This window comes from Scophthalmus maximus, chromosome 5 (genome assembly GCF_022379125.1).
Source record: "Scophthalmus maximus strain ysfricsl-2021 chromosome 5, ASM2237912v1, whole genome shotgun sequence".
NCBI classification, from domain to species: Eukaryota; Metazoa; Chordata; class Actinopteri; order Pleuronectiformes; family Scophthalmidae; genus Scophthalmus; species Scophthalmus maximus.
In genome coordinates this window covers 13,123,784-13,141,507 of record NC_061519.1, presented here as the reverse complement: position 1 = coordinate 13,141,507, position 17,724 = coordinate 13,123,784, and the positions used below count along the sequence as shown (strand labels likewise).

The 17,724-nt window shown below is 44.2% G+C and overlaps 2 protein-coding genes across 3 annotated transcripts; one reads left to right on the top strand and one right to left on the bottom strand.

Moving 5' to 3' along the window:
- Positions 1-1,173: 1,173 nt before the first annotated feature.
- grk7a (G protein-coupled receptor kinase 7a) lies at positions 1,174-8,190 on the top strand. The gene is made up of 4 exons (XM_035635525.2): positions 1,174-1,943; positions 3,248-3,703; positions 6,030-6,310; positions 6,629-8,190. The coding sequence occupies exons 1-4, from the start codon at positions 1,347-1,349 to the stop codon at positions 6,966-6,968; spliced, it is 1,674 nt and encodes a 557-aa protein (XP_035491418.1). The 5' UTR covers positions 1,174-1,346; the 3' UTR covers positions 6,969-8,190.
- A 2,775-nt stretch (positions 8,191-10,965) lies between these two features.
- atp1b3a (ATPase Na+/K+ transporting subunit beta 3a) lies at positions 10,966-17,102 on the bottom strand. Of its 2 annotated transcripts, none has more exons than XM_035633081.2 (7): positions 16,660-17,102; positions 14,242-14,370; positions 13,841-13,939; positions 13,543-13,730; positions 13,263-13,313; positions 12,640-12,726; positions 10,966-12,550 (listed from the first exon to the last, which is right to left on the bottom strand). In XM_035633081.2, the coding sequence occupies exons 1-7, from the start codon at positions 16,769-16,771 to the stop codon at positions 12,383-12,385; spliced, it is 834 nt and encodes a 277-aa protein (XP_035488974.1). In that variant the 5' UTR covers positions 16,772-17,102; the 3' UTR covers positions 10,966-12,382. The 2 variants fall into 2 exon arrangements, with proteins under 2 accessions (XP_035488974.1, XP_035488975.1); XM_035633082.2 differs by lacking the exon at positions 16,660-17,102 and adding an exon at positions 15,040-15,481.
- Between the last annotated feature and the right edge of the window lie 622 nt (positions 17,103-17,724).

Here is a 17,724-nt window from a genome sequence, read left to right as displayed (position 1 = left end):
GATTAACGTAGAAAGTTAACGTTAATGTTTTCAGTTCAAACAGAAACATGCCAATGTGTTTGTCTAAAAAAGGTTTGGCTTCCGTCTCTTGTGCGTGTCTAGTATCACTGTTGGGTACCAGGTCTATCACAGGTCCTCACCTTAACCTCATTTCTGTCACACTTCTGTTTTTGATTCTGCTAAATTTGAACTTTTTTGCCATCATGTGTTGTTGCTCAGCGGTTGAGTGGAGCAGAACAAACACTTGATAGTAAAGAAACCAGCTATTCTGATCGTGTACTCCATTAGCACTTTATCAGTCTAAATCAGTCTAGAGTCACTTATAGCATCTTACCGGGCACCTAACATTGCTCTATAGAGAAGACATCTATATACATGTCTGTCACGCAAAGATGCTGTGTGAAATGACACCAGTATTCTGGATTAAATGATAAACACGGCATGAATATTTAAAACATTACGAAATTACCTGAGGGAATGTTCTATTCTGTTTGTAGGAAAACTCTTAAATGTGTGTTTTCATCAAGATGAGTATTTACTCACTGTTCACTCTTCATTGATTGTCTCAACATTACAATCTTAAATGTTCAAAGCAGCTGACATTGTAAAGGTGGTGTCACCGATCTAGGTGCGTAAATGATGAGACTTAAACAGTATGAGGACTGAAGAAGTAGCAGACAGATGTGAAGGAAGCTCTCAGAAGTACCTGCTCTGCTGAGACTGGGAGCAGGAAATAGAAGAAGATGATGATGCATGGGCATATTCAGCCATATTGTAGAGCCGTGGATAACAATATTGACTGCCTCAGTTAATAGGTTTGTTTTACCAAACATGACTGTGTCACTCTAGGTGCTCACAACTTTCATAAGGACTCAAATGACAGTCATTTTTAAAAGGTGTCTTGCTATTTCCTGAGCGTCTTCAGCTTCGTTTTGTGTTCTACCTTTACTTCACCTCACCATGAAATGCACAGCAAACAACCCATTGGACCACTGTCGAAGACTACTGAGCGCATATAGAGACTTACAAAGCCTCTTAGGACAGAGTCTGCTTATGATTCCCTTTACGTGCACAGCATCCTCGAATAGGCCACACAAAGATCCTTAAGCCAAAATCCCTCCCTGGTATTTAATTCTAAATGAGTAATTACTGGGTGTGTCAGTGTGTCTTAGGTTTGCAGGTAGGTTGGGTGAAGGAGCTTATTTGCATGCTGGCTTCAGAGAGAGTTGCACTCTCACACGGACACATATTCTGAAAGGTGCCACGCTGGTTGTAAGAGGGTATCCCTTGGGAGCCAGTGAAGAGCCCAGTTACTTAGGGGGGACAGACCACATACAGCCGCCAAGATGTGCGACATGGGGGGACTGGATAACCTGGTGGCAAACACGGCCTACCTAAAAGCCCAGGGTGGTGATGACAAGGAGATGAAAAGGCGGCGTCGCAGCTTGTCTCTCCCCAAGCCTGAGCAATGTGCAACCGTACGGGCTTCCCTTGAGAAGGACTTTTCATCTCTTTGTGAAAGGCAGCCGATTGGGAAAACGTTTTTCCGTGAGTTCCTGTCAAGTACCCCCGCGTTCAAGCTCGCTGCTGAGTTCCTGGACGAGCTGAATGACTGGGACCTGGCCGAAGGCACAGTGAAAGACAAGGCGCGCCAAAACATCATCAACAAGTATTGCAAAGCTGATTCCAAATCCTTTCTTTCGTTTCTTGCCGGGGAGCCTGCTGACAAATGCAAGTCTGTGACAGATGCCAACTTTGACGAGGTGATTAAAGGCAAAGTCCAGGAAGGTGTAAGGGAATATCTGAAGGGGAAACCCTTCACAGATTACCAAGCACACCCGTTATTTGATAAATTCCTCCAGTGGAAAGAGTATGAGAAACAGCCCATCAGCGACAAATACTTCTATGAGTTCAGGACTCTGGGAAAAGGAGGCTTCGGAGAGGTAAGAATTCAAACATTTAATTTGATAAAAGTCAGTTGAAATATTAGTGTTAGTGAAATAATAGTGTTCCTGTAAATAATTTGCCTTTTTAACTGATTTTAGTTGTATCTGTCTTTAGACTCCTCGGGTAGGAAGGTGTTATTAGTGAAAACGATGTTGTATTATAACACATAATAAGATGATATGCATTCAACATTTTGAAATGTAATGATAAAGCTAAAGTCAAGTATTAGGGTGAGTGTCACTGACTTTGACGCATACAGAAGGATATTACAGGACAGGAGGTCATACCTTACATAATTGGGAGGATTTAGCTCGTCTCAAGGTGACCATGAAGTCACGTGGCATGCAGGCATACCTGGCAAATGGGGAAAAACATTTCAACTGTTATAAAAGACAAACTGTCACGTCGACGTATGAATAAGCCTACATGTCTGCATACTTAACCATGTAAATTGCAGGAACAGAAAATTGCACAGTTCTCGTGAATGAAATCCTCTGCCATTGTTACACTGTTATCTGGAGAAGGCTCAAGCTGAATGAGTCAGATGCATATGAGGTGAGGTAAACTCAGTTAATATTTAAATTAACGTTTTTTTAAAACAGAGGACCCAACATCGTGCCTTATGGAACCCCTTAACTGAATCAAGCTCTTAGCGCCGAGCCGGAATGTACAACCCAAAATAAACCAACGTGTGTAAAAAAAGAAAAAGCCACTGAGAAATATCCAGTGATGTTGTTGTTAAAAAGTTGTCATTTAAAAAACTTTGGTGAGAGCTGCTGTTTTGTCCCTGTCTAAATTTGACGTTACAGTTCTTTTAGAGCAGCATATATATTGGTCGAAAATTAAACAACACTATCAAGTTCTTCGATCCTCCCTGTCTACAGAGAGGCAATGATACCAGAAATAAATGTTTGTTCAAAGAAGTGAGCGAGACAGTTGTTAAATGGGCTGCTAGGACACAGCAGGCGAGGGTCAAGTTGAGGTTGAGTTTTGGAACCAATTTCTTTGCCTTTAGTTTGACCAGTGATTGACGAGTGTGACTCTAGGAGACATTGTAAAATGAGACAAAGCAAACAAGTTGCCCTCAGAAAAGTCTGTGAATGTAGCAATTGTGAAATACGTGATGACATAGATTAATGATTTTAAGTATAAAGTAGTAGATAGTAGTTCCTGTGCTGCTTAGAGTTCAGCCTGTCAGTTTGCTTTTTGATTTGTTGCTGTGAGGAGAACTGGTTGTGCATAGGAAATAATAAATAAATACGTTTTAAATAATCTGAGCAAATACTTTGTCTTTCTCGAGGTATGTGCGGTACAGGTGAAGCACACAGGGCAGATGTACGCCTGTAAGAAGTTGTGTAAAAAGCGGCTGAAGAAGAAGGGTGGTGAGAAGATGGCCCTGCTAGAGAAGAAGATCTTGGAGAAGGTTAACAGCCTGTTTCTGGTCAACTTGGCCTACGCGTACGACACCAAGACCCACCTGTGCCTTGTCATGACCCTGATGAATGGAGGAGACCTCAAGTACCACATTTACAACATAGGCTACGATGGCAAGGGTGCTGACAAGGGCATCGAGATGAAGCGCATCATCCACTACACGGCGCAGATCACCACCGGCATCCTGCATCTGCACGCCATGGACATCGTATACCGCGACATGAAGCCGGAGAACGTGTTGCTGGACAGCCTGGGCCAGTGCCGACTCTCAGATCTGGGTCTGGCCATAGAGATTGCTGCGGGGAAGACTGTCACCCAGATGGTGAGTAGATGCACACACAACTATGAAATGGCAAATGCTGGTTCCTTAACTTTTGAAACACAATAAAGATGTGCACTAAGTGCACTCTCAAAGCCATTAGCGTGCTTTCAATATGAGAGCAGCTAGCTGGATGATGAGAGCGATGATTACGGGAATGATGATGTAAGATGTCTGACCTGAAGGGCTCTTTCCCCCTGTTATTCAAAGTCCTGCATGAAAGTTTAATGCACCAAAGGGCAGCTGAGAATCATCCTGATTCTGTTCAGCGGATCTTTAAATCAGAAAGATTTTGGTCACGTTGTGTCTACATGGTTGGTCTAAGTTTACAGACTTAAATATAACTGCAGATGAACGCAGACATCACCGGCTATCTGCAGAATGAGGTTGGAGCTAAAAGGTTCTTGGACAGGCTGTCTATCTTGTTGGTTTTTTTTTACTTTAAATCCGGACAGGGATTACTGGATTGCTTAAAGATTTGTGCAATGAGAGTCTCTGAATCCATTATATAACTCATTTGATCCTTGAGCAGTCAGACTATACCCTGGGCATTTATAGGCTGCTATTTTGTGTAGGGTCTCTGTCAGAGAACGGGGAGGTCCAGTGCTGGATAAGGTAGAAGTCGGTAAATGGCAGAGGTCAAGTTATTTCTGTGGTGGCATTACCTTGTGAAAGTTGTGCTGCTGCTTCTTCCCACAGCTCTTAACGAACCCAGTCACCTGTAATTCTGCCTCTTTCCTTGAGAATAAAAATACCATGTCATCAGTGAGTTCAGTTTGATGTGACACCACTTTGACTGCACAAAGGGGCTTCTGGCACCTGGATCACTTGCGAATATGCAAAGCAAAAGGTTGTCACTGTGACAGTGTATTATAATGGCCAGTCAGATGAAACACTGAGCTTTTAACAATCAGTCAAGTCCAACCAAAAACATATATTATACACATTGGGCATAACCACAAGCTTATTCTCATGGTTACAACACACCTGTCCTAACCCGTGGATGACCTGAAAAAAGATGTCGTTTGCGACGAGGTACTTCAGGACTTGCAGTAGCAAAGAGTAAGCTCTTAGCTCTATGAAAGTCCAGTAAGCTCATCATCCAGTACTCTGATGCTCCCTCAGCCAGCCAAAGTGACTGGGCTCACCTCCTATAGGCAAGGCTGGCTTTGGTCCGCTAATCCTCTTAGTGAGCATTACACAAGTCTGTCCCTGGCTAGATTGACGGATCCGGGTGAAAACTTACACTGAGTATGTTAAGACATGGTAGTTTGCAAACAAGGGGACTTCAACGCAGCGGATGAATCTCTAGAAACCTGTTCCCTGCAACTGAGCAGATACTGCACTTTCTTTATTTGTTAAGCTCTCTCTCTCTCACACTCACACACACACACACACACACACACACACACACAATGGAGTTGCTGTATCATGCCTACACTGATCAGTCAGTAGAGCCTATGCAGACACATCATTGGCCAAGTCGATATCACACTAAGGAGTCAAGATCAGATCGCAAAGTTCCAGACATGTTTAGTAATCATAATCTGTACAGTGAAACAGAAGCAGAGGCTGATAATAGTTTCCAAATGTCTTTAGGTGTTACTGCTGTAAAGGGACAGTGCATCCTACAGCACCATCTTTTTTTTGGCAACAAGGCCTCAGGAGTGGCTAACAGTAAGCACCGGGCTCCACGCCTGTTTGCAGCATGTGTGCATTGTTAATGCATCCGACGCAGTAAGGGGCATGGTTACATTCTGACTGTAACGTTTTACTGCTGGTGGTGATAACCTCCAGAAATGGACAGCCTTTAAGTTAGGTTAGAGGCGGGACTACGCTGAGTGTGTAGACATACATGACTCTTGACAGGTAGTAAGCTTAGCATTAAGATTAAGCCCCTGGTCCGAGGCTGCGGGGGAGGTCATGCAGGGAGAGGGAGGGAGAACCGAAGGGGGGGAGGGGGGGGGAGTGGAGGAGCGGGGGGGGGGGAGTGGCAGAGAGGGGGAAAGGTGGGGTGACAGTTACAGAGAGAAAGAGCGACAATTAGGAGTTTCAGTAACCTGGGCAACAGATCAATGTTATTGGGACAAATTGTTTGTTTTAAGTCTGTCCTTCCACGTGAACAACATTTTGTTCATGATGCTGTGCAATCGCATAAATCTGTTCATTTCTTCATTGGTTCCATCTACAGGAGTCAATTATACCAGAGTCACTATCGGAACTGTTCTAAACATATAAAACAAACACACTATACTTTCTAACAATTTGAAGTGTAAAATGAATGTATTCATATGGAGTCTTCCCTCCTGACCTCCTCTCCCTCCTCCAGGCTGGCACTGGAGCATACATGGCCCCTGAGCTGCTGAGCAAAACTCCGTACAGGACGTCGGTGGACTGGTGGGCCCTGGGCTGCAGTATCTATGAGATGGTGGCCGGTTACACACCATTCAAGGGCGCAGATGCCAAGAAGGAGAAGGTGGAGAAAGAAGAGGTGCAGCGTCGCATTCTCAACGAAGAGCCCAAGTGGGAGCACAAGTGCTTCGATCCCGTCACCAAGGACATCATCCAGTTGTTCCTGAAGAAGAAAATAGAGGAGCGCCTGGGCATGAAGTAAGAGGTTCCTGTATTCTGTGCAGCTTCAGGCAGGGCACGAGGAGTCAATCAGAATTTGAAACATCCTGTGCAAACTTTTAGTTTATTGAAACTTTTGTCATTGTTTTTTTTCTAAAATTTTCTTCTAAAGTCACGGCCACATGTAATTAGGTAATCATGGTGTCATGAATGTCTGGGAAAGCGAGTTGGACTTACATTCATATTAGGAATGAACTGTTGAGCAAAGGCAACACCAAGGCAACAAATGCTTTACCTTAACTGTAACAGAAAAACTTTGTCTGAACAAGTATATAATGTTTTTTGCCTCCTCATTAGGAACAACATGGAGGATCCCAGGAAGCACGGCTGGTTCAAGACCATCAACTTCCCTCGCCTGGAGGCCGGGCTGGTGGACCCTCCTTGGGTGCCCAAGCCCAACGTCGTCTACGCCAAGGACACCGACGACATTGCTGAGTTCTCCGAGATCAAGGGCATCGAGTTTGACGCCAAAGATGATAAATTCTTCAAGGAGTTTGGTACCGGCGCTGTGCCCATTCCGTGGCAACAGGAAATGATTGACACTGGACTATTTACAGAGCTCAATGATCCCAACAGGAAAGAGGGCGGAGGAGATGCTGATGACGAGAAGAAGTCCGGCACCTGTATATTGCTGTGAGCAGCCACAGTGTTTGATAGCACCTACCAGTAACAACACTCATTGATTTGGTTCTTTTCTCAGTAAGATGCACACTAATAACGATGTAAAAAGATGGACCATGGTTCATGAAACAGGCGAGCATGAGCGTCTTTGTTGAGAAAAATGTAGTGTTTTCAGGGCAAAGTCTGGTAAAACATGAAAAATGTGATGATGTATTTTGAGCATCAACTCTCTGCTTCACAGCGTCTCTTGCAGATCTAATGATGTAGACTTGCGACAGCTTTGACCATTAATAACTAGGAGTAATTTTACAACCTAATAACAAAGGATACTAGTGATAGAAGAGTAAGTTAAAGGCCTGTGTGCCAGAAATGCTATAGTAATTTATGAAGACACTGTCCAAATCCAAACTCACAAAATAAGCGATGCTTAAACCTTAAACCAATTGGAACAAACACACGTCACGCTCACCACGAAGCTGTTCAGTTTGAGCATCTTCTGGTGGACTGTAAAGGTTACGGAATCTTCCTCCCTCTCATGCCCTTTATTGATGCCATCACAAGGCCCCACTGTCTCTACAAGTGCTTTTTAACCATATATGGCAGAAATAGTTGTAGTGTTCAATGTTACATGGTGTGATGCTAAACCTCATGATTAAGGCAGATCACCGCATCTGCATCCAGCTGGTTTTCCCTCTTCTCCACATTTTAGTTTTATAAAAATGTCCTAAAAAAAAAAACAAGCCACCCCAACCTGCATGTGTTTGTATTGTATATAAAGAAATATATTTATCTATGCAGAGATATGAAGAAAAAAGAGATGTAAGAATTCAATTTAGGGAAGAAACGAAGAACACCGAACACCCAGCTTCACTGAGTCTCTCTACTCCTGGTGCTACGAGGCTCAACCTCGGGGGGAAATGGATACTCTACAGCCCCGGGATGGCAGGAGAGAGATGAGTGCAGCAACAGCAGTTCACTGCTGCATATGGAAGAGGAAGATATAGAAGAGTTGGGCAGGAAATTCCTGTGCCAGGAACGTGCAGGTTGCCCTGTTCACGGCCCTGAAACACTGTGATACTTTCAGGTCTCTTTTTTCTTAGTTTGAGATGTGTGTGAAGAACTCAAACTAGCCAGATCCTGAAAAAAAAAGAAAAGAAAAAAAGATTCCGTTGTCGGTCGTTAAAGGTAAAATGTAGAGACTTGGGTTAGCTCAAAAGAATAAAATCCTTTTAATTCTTGTTTACTTGTCTCAGGGTAATTAATCGCTCGAGTTTTTAAATTTTCCAGATCTTGGGCAGAGTTGAATTTTTACAGTTGATGTTAATACGATATAAATATATATGATACATGTACCTGTAAATATAACACGAGAGGATTTACGACTATAGAAATGTCAGATGTAAAGCAGAAAACTTCTTGAACCTTGAATCATTTGAATAAATTAAAGTATTTCTTTTAAAATCGGTGCCTTTGATGTCGATTCTAAATGTGTACCTCAATACGTTTGTTGTAGTCCCGAGACCCAAACTAGGCCGTGTAATGCACGGTCCCTGGGCCATATATTACTACAGAGAAAATGCCGCCAAGGAGTAAAAGCTAAAAATAGCAGATGCGTTAATCCCCTTCAGGATGCTGACTAGAGCCAGGCTGTGCTCCAGGCCATGGCAAATTGGCAAGTTCAACTCTTAGCTGATAAGGCGATAACCAGTGTTATCCTTGCGCCTTCTTTGCTTAAATCAGCTTCAGAGGCCCTCGGGTTCTGGAGCGTCTCAGTGCTACTGCCAAGCAAAGGATCAGAGTAGAAATTGGCAGCCACGCAGCCGAGCTGATCACTTCACCACATATTGACATTTTGTAGAGAGAGAACGCCGCGTGCATGGAATTTAAAAGACAAACCTAACGTTGCGCTTGAGAGTTGAAAAAGGGGGAAATCGTCATTGAGCAAATCACTGCACAATAGTCTAAATAGAGAAACAGGAACACTGATCTCCGTGTGTCCCGTTCCAGCTCAGACTTTAAGAACACATTTTTGCCCGCACTACTTTGGCGGAGAAACGCACAAACGACGAAAAAATGTCTGTACGGTTGTGTTCTTTTGTTGTCGGACGCCGCTTGTTTGTAGCCATCTGACTCAAGGACGGTGAGAGCTTAGGAGACTCCAAGGTGGATTCTTGGTTCTGCTAAACCCCAAGAGATTAGCGCACATATAGCAGGACTCTGGGTACTGCTGTTGACAGTGAAGGACGGAGCAGCTGCTTCCCCCAGGGTGCCGTGGGAGCTGGACGGATCGAGGGGCACTAGACAGGTGTGGTGGGACCTCAGAGTGCTGACTTGATTCATAGTGACCTCTGCAGCCAGTGGGATCTCTGGGGGTACGGTTACCGGTAGACTACAGTCATTCACACTGTGATCAGGCTGTCGGTTATGCTTCAGAAAACATCTTAGTAATTAGAAATTTGCACTTGCAGGTCAGAGCACACGCTACAATTCTCAAACAAAGGCTGAAAGAGGTGACTAGAAAATCATCAGCAATACAATAAAAGGTTTCTACCAATGAGGTTGTTATCTATTCATTTAATAGACACATTAGACATACTCTTAGCATTATCTCATTACTATGACACAGGTTTATTGCAGATGACCTTAGTGATGGCCTGTCAAAAGGAAAACAAATCCCAGCGTCTAACCACCAGGCCTGTTCCTCAGTGGCTGACTGGATATTGTGAAAACCATTGGACAGGTTTATTCGTGTGAATTTGTCCACACTGGTGTGTGCATCCTGAAAAAACACAAGATTTCACAAATGGGAAACATAAAAAGGATCACTTATCTCCTAGGGTTTCTCTGCAACCGCTCAGTCCTCTTGGCAGCACCATGTTGCAGCCTTGCTTTCTCTGACTGCCTGTTTCCGCCCGGCTTGTTTGTGGCTCCCTCATGTGGCGGCAGACTTCTGCCACGGTGATATTCGGAACGTGATTACCAAAACTCAATCTCAGCCATCTCATTCAATCTGCCTGGTTCTCCTCGCTGTCGGGTAAAAAAGCACACAACCTGCTTTGAATTTAAGTTCTCGTCCATCAAACAATTTCTTTTCACATCCATCTACATAGCTGGGATTGGCTCCAGCCTCCCACAACCCTCAAAGGATAAGTGGTATATGTACATGATGTATTCATTTAAAGATTCATGTGTTTATCGTTAATGCTTGGGCCTGGATGATCTGTTGCTCTAGCTCATTTAGATAAATAATATTGATTTACTGACAGTAGCAACGTACTATTACTGTTCTTATCCAAACATTGAGGTACTTGAACTTCACGTGTGTATTTACATGCTACTTTATACTTCACCGTACTTCACTCCCCTACACCTCAGGGGGAAATGATAGACTTTTAAGTCCATCTTGTTGCAAACTATACATTGCACAGATTAAGTAAGTCATCAGTCAGCCAACCTTTTGGGCTTGTGAACATTTAAAGCTGTCTACTAAGATATCATGTCATGTTTCAGATGTCTATGAGTAGTTGTAAAAAGAGTAAAAGAGGTAAAATATCAAATGTTTCAGAACAAAAGCAACATTTTTAAAAGCAAAAAAGAATACAAATTTTTGTGCCACAGTTCCTTCTGTTGCTGTTGTCATCTTGTTTTGTTTTGTCCAACCCCATTAAACACCTCCACAGGTTTATCGACCTTTGGAGGTAGCCTGACCCGTCGGTTAGAAGTGGACTATACAACTAAACCTGTATATGAACTACACCAATTACATACTGATAACTCATGTATTATTAATAATCTAATGATATTTACAGTGAATTATCAGTCACAGAGGCCATTTTCTTCAGAACCAGTGAGGTTTGACACTTTCAGTATGCTTTGCTCTTAATACTTCTATGCTTTTATTTAAGTATGATTTTGAATTTAAAGACTTTCAATTGTACGGAACCTTTTTTTTTTTACACTGAATACTTGCTTCAGCCCAATGAAGACATTATAAATGAAGTAGACAGTTTTTTTCTTCAAAATCACTTTTATTCCACAATTTATTTCATCGGGTCTTAAGGCACCCTGAAGAGATGTTACAAGTTGTTCTTTCGAATGCGGGTTCCTCCTTAAGACTGTGTAAACATAGCTTTGAATAAGATAATTTCCTGTAAATCTTTGCTTAAATTATTTCTTTACAGTGCACAGACATTGTGTTTTGTGACAAAAATACTGTGTGAATCAAGTAAATATGGTAGATAGTGTATATATATACATTGAAGAGTAATAGATTGGCAGACAATCAGATCAACAGGTTGAAGAAAAGAGAAAAACCAACAAACAATCTTTGAGACCCAGATAGATATACAGATCACGTAAAGATATACAGTACATAGTTACAGTGGGCCTTTTATTTTTGCAACGCTTTTCCAGCACCTCTCCGCCTTGAGAGCAATTTTGACATGTTCCTTCTGTGTGTGTGTGCGTGCGTGTGTGTGTCGCCTCAGCAACCATCAACACGCAGCAACCTGCGAGGTGAAGCGGGACAACTGATCTAGTCCCGGACGGCTCACGCACATGTTGGCTATTGCAGTGGAGAGGTGAGTAAACAGGAAGACGGACAGACAGACGGACGGACATGCAGACAGACAGACAGCACGAGACTGGGTTGTGGCCACGGAGACCAGAACACAAAGATCTATCTATAATTCCCTAAATATGGTAAAGGATCACAATGTATTTATATGTCAAAAGGGACTTTGTAATTGGCATTTCATATACAGGGATACAGTGGCTATACTTGATTATCAAGGTACGTTCCTATGAAATCTTTGTGACGTGAGAATGTGAATACTCTGGAGATGTGTTGGAAACGTTCTACTTTCTCAATTACACTATACAGCAAGATAAAAATCCTCTCAACACCAGCGCTAATACAGTCATTCATACAGGTTGGAGAGATGGAGAAAAAACAACACCCTCTTCCTGAAACCAGGAAAATCTAAAGAACATCAAAAGAAAATTGTACCAGCAACTACACAATAGCGCCAAATGGCTTGGTTGCAATGGCGATAAGTTTCCTATTCACATCAATACTAAAAAAATAAAAATCATATAAACTGAGAGAAGAAGAATCAGTGCAACGGGTGAATGGATGAACGGATGGTGAGGATAAGAACCTGTGTCTTGTTCTGGGAATCTTTGAGGAGGTCAGCAAGGAATCATGAAGGAAAGAAGAGTCAGAAATGTCAATCAAAGCACAATTTGATATCTGTATCAACCCGGAAGCCAAACTAATCTGCATTTAATGTTTTGGCCCCATTCCAACATGCAGTCTTCGTGACGCATTTGACACTTCCTTCCTTTTTTTATTATCTTTAAACATAAATCCTTATCGAACATGGGCAGCCTCTGCACCCGGTTTCCCTTTTTACCGGCCGTCTAACTCTCTTACTCGACCACCTTGATCCTGAAGGTGACGCGGCCCAGGAACTTATCTCTTTCGTCGTTGTTGCAGAGGTCGGAGCCCTCCACCCTGCACTCCACCGCCAGCTCCTTGTTGTAGTCCTCCTTGGTGAGCAGCAGCTTCACAGCCACCAGGGGCTGCACGTAATCCTCCTGCGTCAGGGAAGGAGACAGCCGTCTGTCAATAATGCATCAGCGTGACGATGCAAGTGGACATGATCCGAGTAGGGATAAATACTTACATGGATGTTCTTGCCGTAGTACGGGAAATACATCTTATCAATACGCCCCTCACTGGGGAAATACTGCATTTGAATCGGGTTGTCTTTCTGCAGAGAGGAACATGTTTTAACCCGTGAGGACCTGATTCTAAATGAAATGCATTATGTTAAATTGTATCAAACTAAGACATTTTCCAAGATAACATGAGACAGGACATGGAGAAAAAAAAGGAAAAGCAATGTCTCTGTTGTCGTGGAAGAGATTAAAAGGACGAGGTGGAAAACATGACGTGTTCTGCTTTTATCTGCACAAGGCTGAAATAATGCAGATTAGACTGAAATGACTTGAATATGGCACTGAGGCCTGCACAATGTTACGTAATAAAAATGTGCTAACACCCCTACTGGCCTTATCCTGATAATTTACATATGTCTCTTACCCTAACACCATCAGAGACAGCATGCAGAAAGAAATCAGACAAAAACAAACAGAAAGAAGGAAAAATGAAAGCAAGATGAACAGAAAGAAAATATTGTTGTGGTCATTTGTGCTTTTTCATGAGAGAAATAAAAAGAAAGACATGTTCACAAAATACACATGCAAGCAAGTGGCACATGTATAGTTCGGAAAAAAACAAGTTTACTTTTACTGTGCAGTTGATATAGGGATCCCCGCGAGGCTTCAGGCCAATGATCTACGGAGGAAAAGTTGAGACTTTTTAGGAGAAACAGATGGAGCCAGACTTAGAAATTAATGAAATCAATAATTTTGGGGGCTGAAAGGAAGAGTAGATGCTGCCTGACAGGGAAGAAAAGGTTGAATACTAACGACTGACAGATTGAATGAATAGAAACACATTTTAAGCTGCTGAAACCCACAGAGAGACAGAGCATGAATCAGTCCACGTCAGAAGTTAATGTTACCCTGTTCATTTTCAGCAGCACGCACGGTTTGCCCTCAGAATATCCAAAGTTGGTGTCAGAAAGGCCGGAGCAAAAACTCAGGGCGCTTCTCTTGAAGCGGCACACTTTCTTCTCCGGAGCATCGTCCTGCATGAAATAGTCTCCGGGGGGACAGTCCTCATTGCTCTCCTGCTTTGTATCATTATACCCTGAGAGGGAGAGAGGGAGATACAGATATACAGTGAGAATCAATGGGAAAAAATCCAGGAGGAGGAGAGCAGAGTTAATTCTATCAGTTCTTGGGGAAAGGTGCACTTACTCTGCAGGAAGGACTCCAGGTTTTTGACATATTGCGCATACTTTGGCGGGTCCGATTTGTTGAATGCCATATCCAGTGCATGGGGGCGAATCACCAGCCCTGCAACAAAGACATTGGAGTAATAGTGAACACAGAGCTACACCAGAGGAACAGGAGGAAAGTAATGCACGAGACACTCTCCACCCAGATGCACTTCTGGGCACTTCTCACAGGAAGAGGCTCCAAAACAGGTCGATGCAAAAAGCAGCTGTAATGTAGAGCATTGTTGTGACAGCATCGCATTGGTGCGAGCATGAATAATGGATGCCTTAAAGAGAAACGCTGCCAATTACAGTGGCCGAAAGCCCCCCGTACACTCCCATGCATCACACACACAGACACACACACATACACACACACACCTGGATAGGGAACACGGTCTCGGTACTTCGGCACATTGTCGTCCAGCGTGAGCAGCATCACCCACATGGTCAGGGCGAACATACCGGCCAGGAAGCAGTAGAAAACCAGGTAGAACAGCAGGATGAGGCCTGGAGGAGGTTCGAGACACAGGAGAACAGAGAGAGCAAGGAGACACAGTGAGGGAAGGAAGTCAGAGAGAAAGGAGATATAGTGAGGGAAGAGGTCAGAATGAAAGAGGACACAGTGAGGGAAGAGGTCAGAGAGAAAGGAGACATAGTGAGGGAAGAGGTCAGAGAGAAAGAGGACACAGTGAGGGAAGAGGTCAGAGAGAAAGGAGACACAGTGAGGGAGGGAGGTCAGAAAGGAGACACAGTGAGGGAAGGAGGTCATAGGAGACGCAGATCGATTATATATATATATATATATATAATTTAAAAATATATATTTTTTTCTCTTCTATTTATTAATAATAATATGAGCACAACGTCTACGTGTATGTTGTGTGTTGTGTTGTCGGGAGGCGTGCAAAGTTTCTGAACCGACAGCAGAAAAATGAAGTCTTTTTTTCATTCATTCTGCCCAAAGGAAACATTTATTGCTAGCCTTGGCTAGCATAGCTATTGTTAGCATAGCCACCGTAGCCAGGCTGATCATTCGATAGCAGATATTCGGGGCCAACCAATCAAACGATACGTGGGGGAGCTCTTGATTCGTTGGCAGAGAGCGACCGCGACTTCATCGACACCTTCAGGAACATATATAGAACATTTGAAGTATTCGCTTTTCTCCTCTGATACCCCGAATGAAGCGACTGTAAAACAGCGCCGCACGCCGTTGTTGTCTCCCGACCTACAGACGTGTCTAATGACGCGTCCACGTCGTGGTGTATTATCTCATAATGATCTCACTCTGATTGTATCGTGACTGATACAATATGACTGTAAATTACAACATTAGTGTGACACTGCCAAGGTAAGGTTCCCGCACCTGTCAGCAGGGGGCACTATAAACGTGTGAAAACGGGGTTTCATTCACATTTTCCCTTCTCCACTACACAGCTGTCCCACTTGTAGTGGTAATGTCATTTTACACAATAACTAGTTTCTCTGTTTGATTCTTTACAGGTGTGTTTATTAAGGGGCACAGATCACACCACCGAGGCAGAGATGGGGTCATGTATAATTGACTACCAGCTTAAACCACACAGAGAAACCAGATTGTCTTCATTGTCCCTCATCTGCAGGCTGAAGGAAACTGTCATTTGAGTGTACTATCCCTTTTGAGAGAGACCATTTTGGTACAATGGGGGGGGGGGGGGGGGGGGGGGGGGGGGGGGGGGCATGCTACTGGCTGCTAACAAAACACGTTCCAGGATTCACTACAGACACTCAGTTTATAAGTTTTGGGGACGATGCTGCAGTGCTCAACGCGCCTGGTGCCTCCTCCATCCACGACAAGAGGAGGGGGGTAAAAAAGGGGCCGTATCAATGAAAACATCAGAGTCAAAAGGGTTCACCAGCATCCAGGCTCTCACAGCACAGATGCCCTCTTAGTTGACAGACAAAAAAAAGGGATGGACCCCTCAGCTTCCTGCAGCACACCCCCTCTTCCTCGCATTCCTCCCCGACAGTATCCCACAATGCACCTACCTAGTATGTGAAAGAGGGAGAAATGGGAGAGAGGGAATCCCATTTGACCTTGACAGGCATGCTAATGTGGGCGGCCATGCAACTGCAATGGAGCATCCCACTGCACAGCAGCACAGGGGCCCAGGCAGCCTGACAGACCGTGCTAGCCTATAGGAGCTGGCTGCTGGAGGGAGGGTGGTGTGTTACTACCTCACTCTGGGAATAACTGGGGGAATCATTACATAAAAAAAAACAAAAAAAAAAACGTATGCCCTAATCAGCTATGGATTCAGCCCAGGATTGCTGTAGCACACTCCCTTCTGATATGATTAGGTAATGGGGGGTTTTCATCAGGATTGCGGTCTGCAGTGTGAATGAGATGTCCGGATTGTCCAATTAATTCAGATGATGAATATTAATTGGATGCTGTGCCCTTCATCATCACCTGGTCGCTTATTTCTGGCCAACGCAGCAAACACTAGAGGCTGGTGCACACCTTGGATATAGCATCTTTCATGTCGGTTGAGCCTCTTGGTGCAGGCTTCTCCTTTACACCTTCATGTAGGCCTGTGATGGCTCCTCGGCTCATACAATATCTACATGCCAGTCATTTTAATCCATACATTTGAAAAGAAAAAAAAACATGTTTCAGGCTATAGATTCCAGATGGACACATCTATTACGCTTTGGAGATGAGAACACAAAATGGGACAAGGTGAATTGAGCACAGGCCCCGCGAATGTCACAGCACAACGCACTGAGGGACTGCTGTGCAGCGGGGATCCTTACCCCAGCTGCAGGCCGTGCGCCCCAGCAGCTCCCCGGTCCTCGGGTTGTAGATGGAGTCCTTCCAGCTGGACACGTTCTCCTTGGTGGCCGCTTTATCCTCGGTGGTCGCCATGGCGGTGATGCTTTGTTTGTCTTTCTCCTCTTCTCCCCTTTGGTCCAAAATGTGCGGTTTCTTGTCCCTTCCAAATAAAAAAGGCAGAAAAGCGCAGCGGGCGATGTAATGAGGCGAAGAAGCTGGCGAGGCGGCGGTGAGTGGTGGGATCAATGGTTGGGAAGGAGTGGGCGGTGTAGAAAGAGGGAGGGAGAGAGAGAGAGAGAGAGAGGGAGGGATGGAGAGAGAGGGGCAGAGCAGAAGGAGAGAGATGCTCCGGTGGAACTGAAGAAAAAAAGAAAACCCCGAGAAGGGGAAGGCGAGGAATGAGAGAAAACGTCAGTGACGTCCACACAAACCCGGCCGTGGCCACGTGGCTGCTGACGCAATGCGCCCAGATGGATAAAGGCAACATTTAGTCCATGACGGTGAGACGCACGGAGACGCACCGTTACGCGCACACTTTGTAAATAGAGCGCACACCATCTCTCTCATTGTCAGTCGTGTGCGTTGGGAACGAGCTGGGGTCTGCAGACACCGGGGAAATGTGACAAATTGACATCCCCATCGTGAGACCATGGGGAGTTTGTGCGGGTCTGAATTATACACCGCAGTCATCCCGATTTGTTATGGGTTCACTCCATCACCACCAGTATCCAATCCAGAGAGTCTGCCTCGACAGCGATAGATGCTGCTTATGAGTGTACAGAAAGCTCTCCTTCTTCCTTTCTCCCACACACACACACACACACACACACACACACACACACACACACACACACACACACACACACACACACACACACACACACACACACACACACACACACACACACACACACACACACACACACACACTCTTATAAATAGAAGTATACATGAATGCCAGCGATCAGCATATCTGAAGCCGATGAGGATGCTATTTGTGACTGACTGGCTGAGCATAGATATTTGGGGCATTTGCCAATCCTTGT

Bases quoted from the DNA above. Each gene is read 5' to 3' on its own strand.
- atp1b3a (XM_035633081.2), bottom strand. From the start codon at position 16,771: ATGGCGACCACCGAGGATAAAGCGGCCACCAAGGAGAACGTGTCCAGC. The intron at 13,940-14,241 runs GTGTGTGTGTGT...TCTTTGTTGCAG, and splicing joins AGACCGTGTTCCCTATCCAG to GGCTGGTGATTCGCCCCCAT. The intron at 13,314-13,542 runs GTAACATTAACT...TTTCCTCCGTAG, and splicing joins TGCTGCTGAAAATGAACAGG to ATCATTGGCCTGAAGCCTCG.
- grk7a (XM_035635525.2), top strand. From the start codon at position 1,347: ATGTGCGACATGGGGGGACTGGATAACCTGGTGGCAAACACGGCCTAC. The intron at 3,704-6,029 runs GTGAGTAGATGC...TCCCTCCTCCAG, and splicing joins GGAAGACTGTCACCCAGATG to GCTGGCACTGGAGCATACAT. The intron at 6,311-6,628 runs GTAAGAGGTTCC...CCTCCTCATTAG, and splicing joins GAGGAGCGCCTGGGCATGAA to GAACAACATGGAGGATCCCA.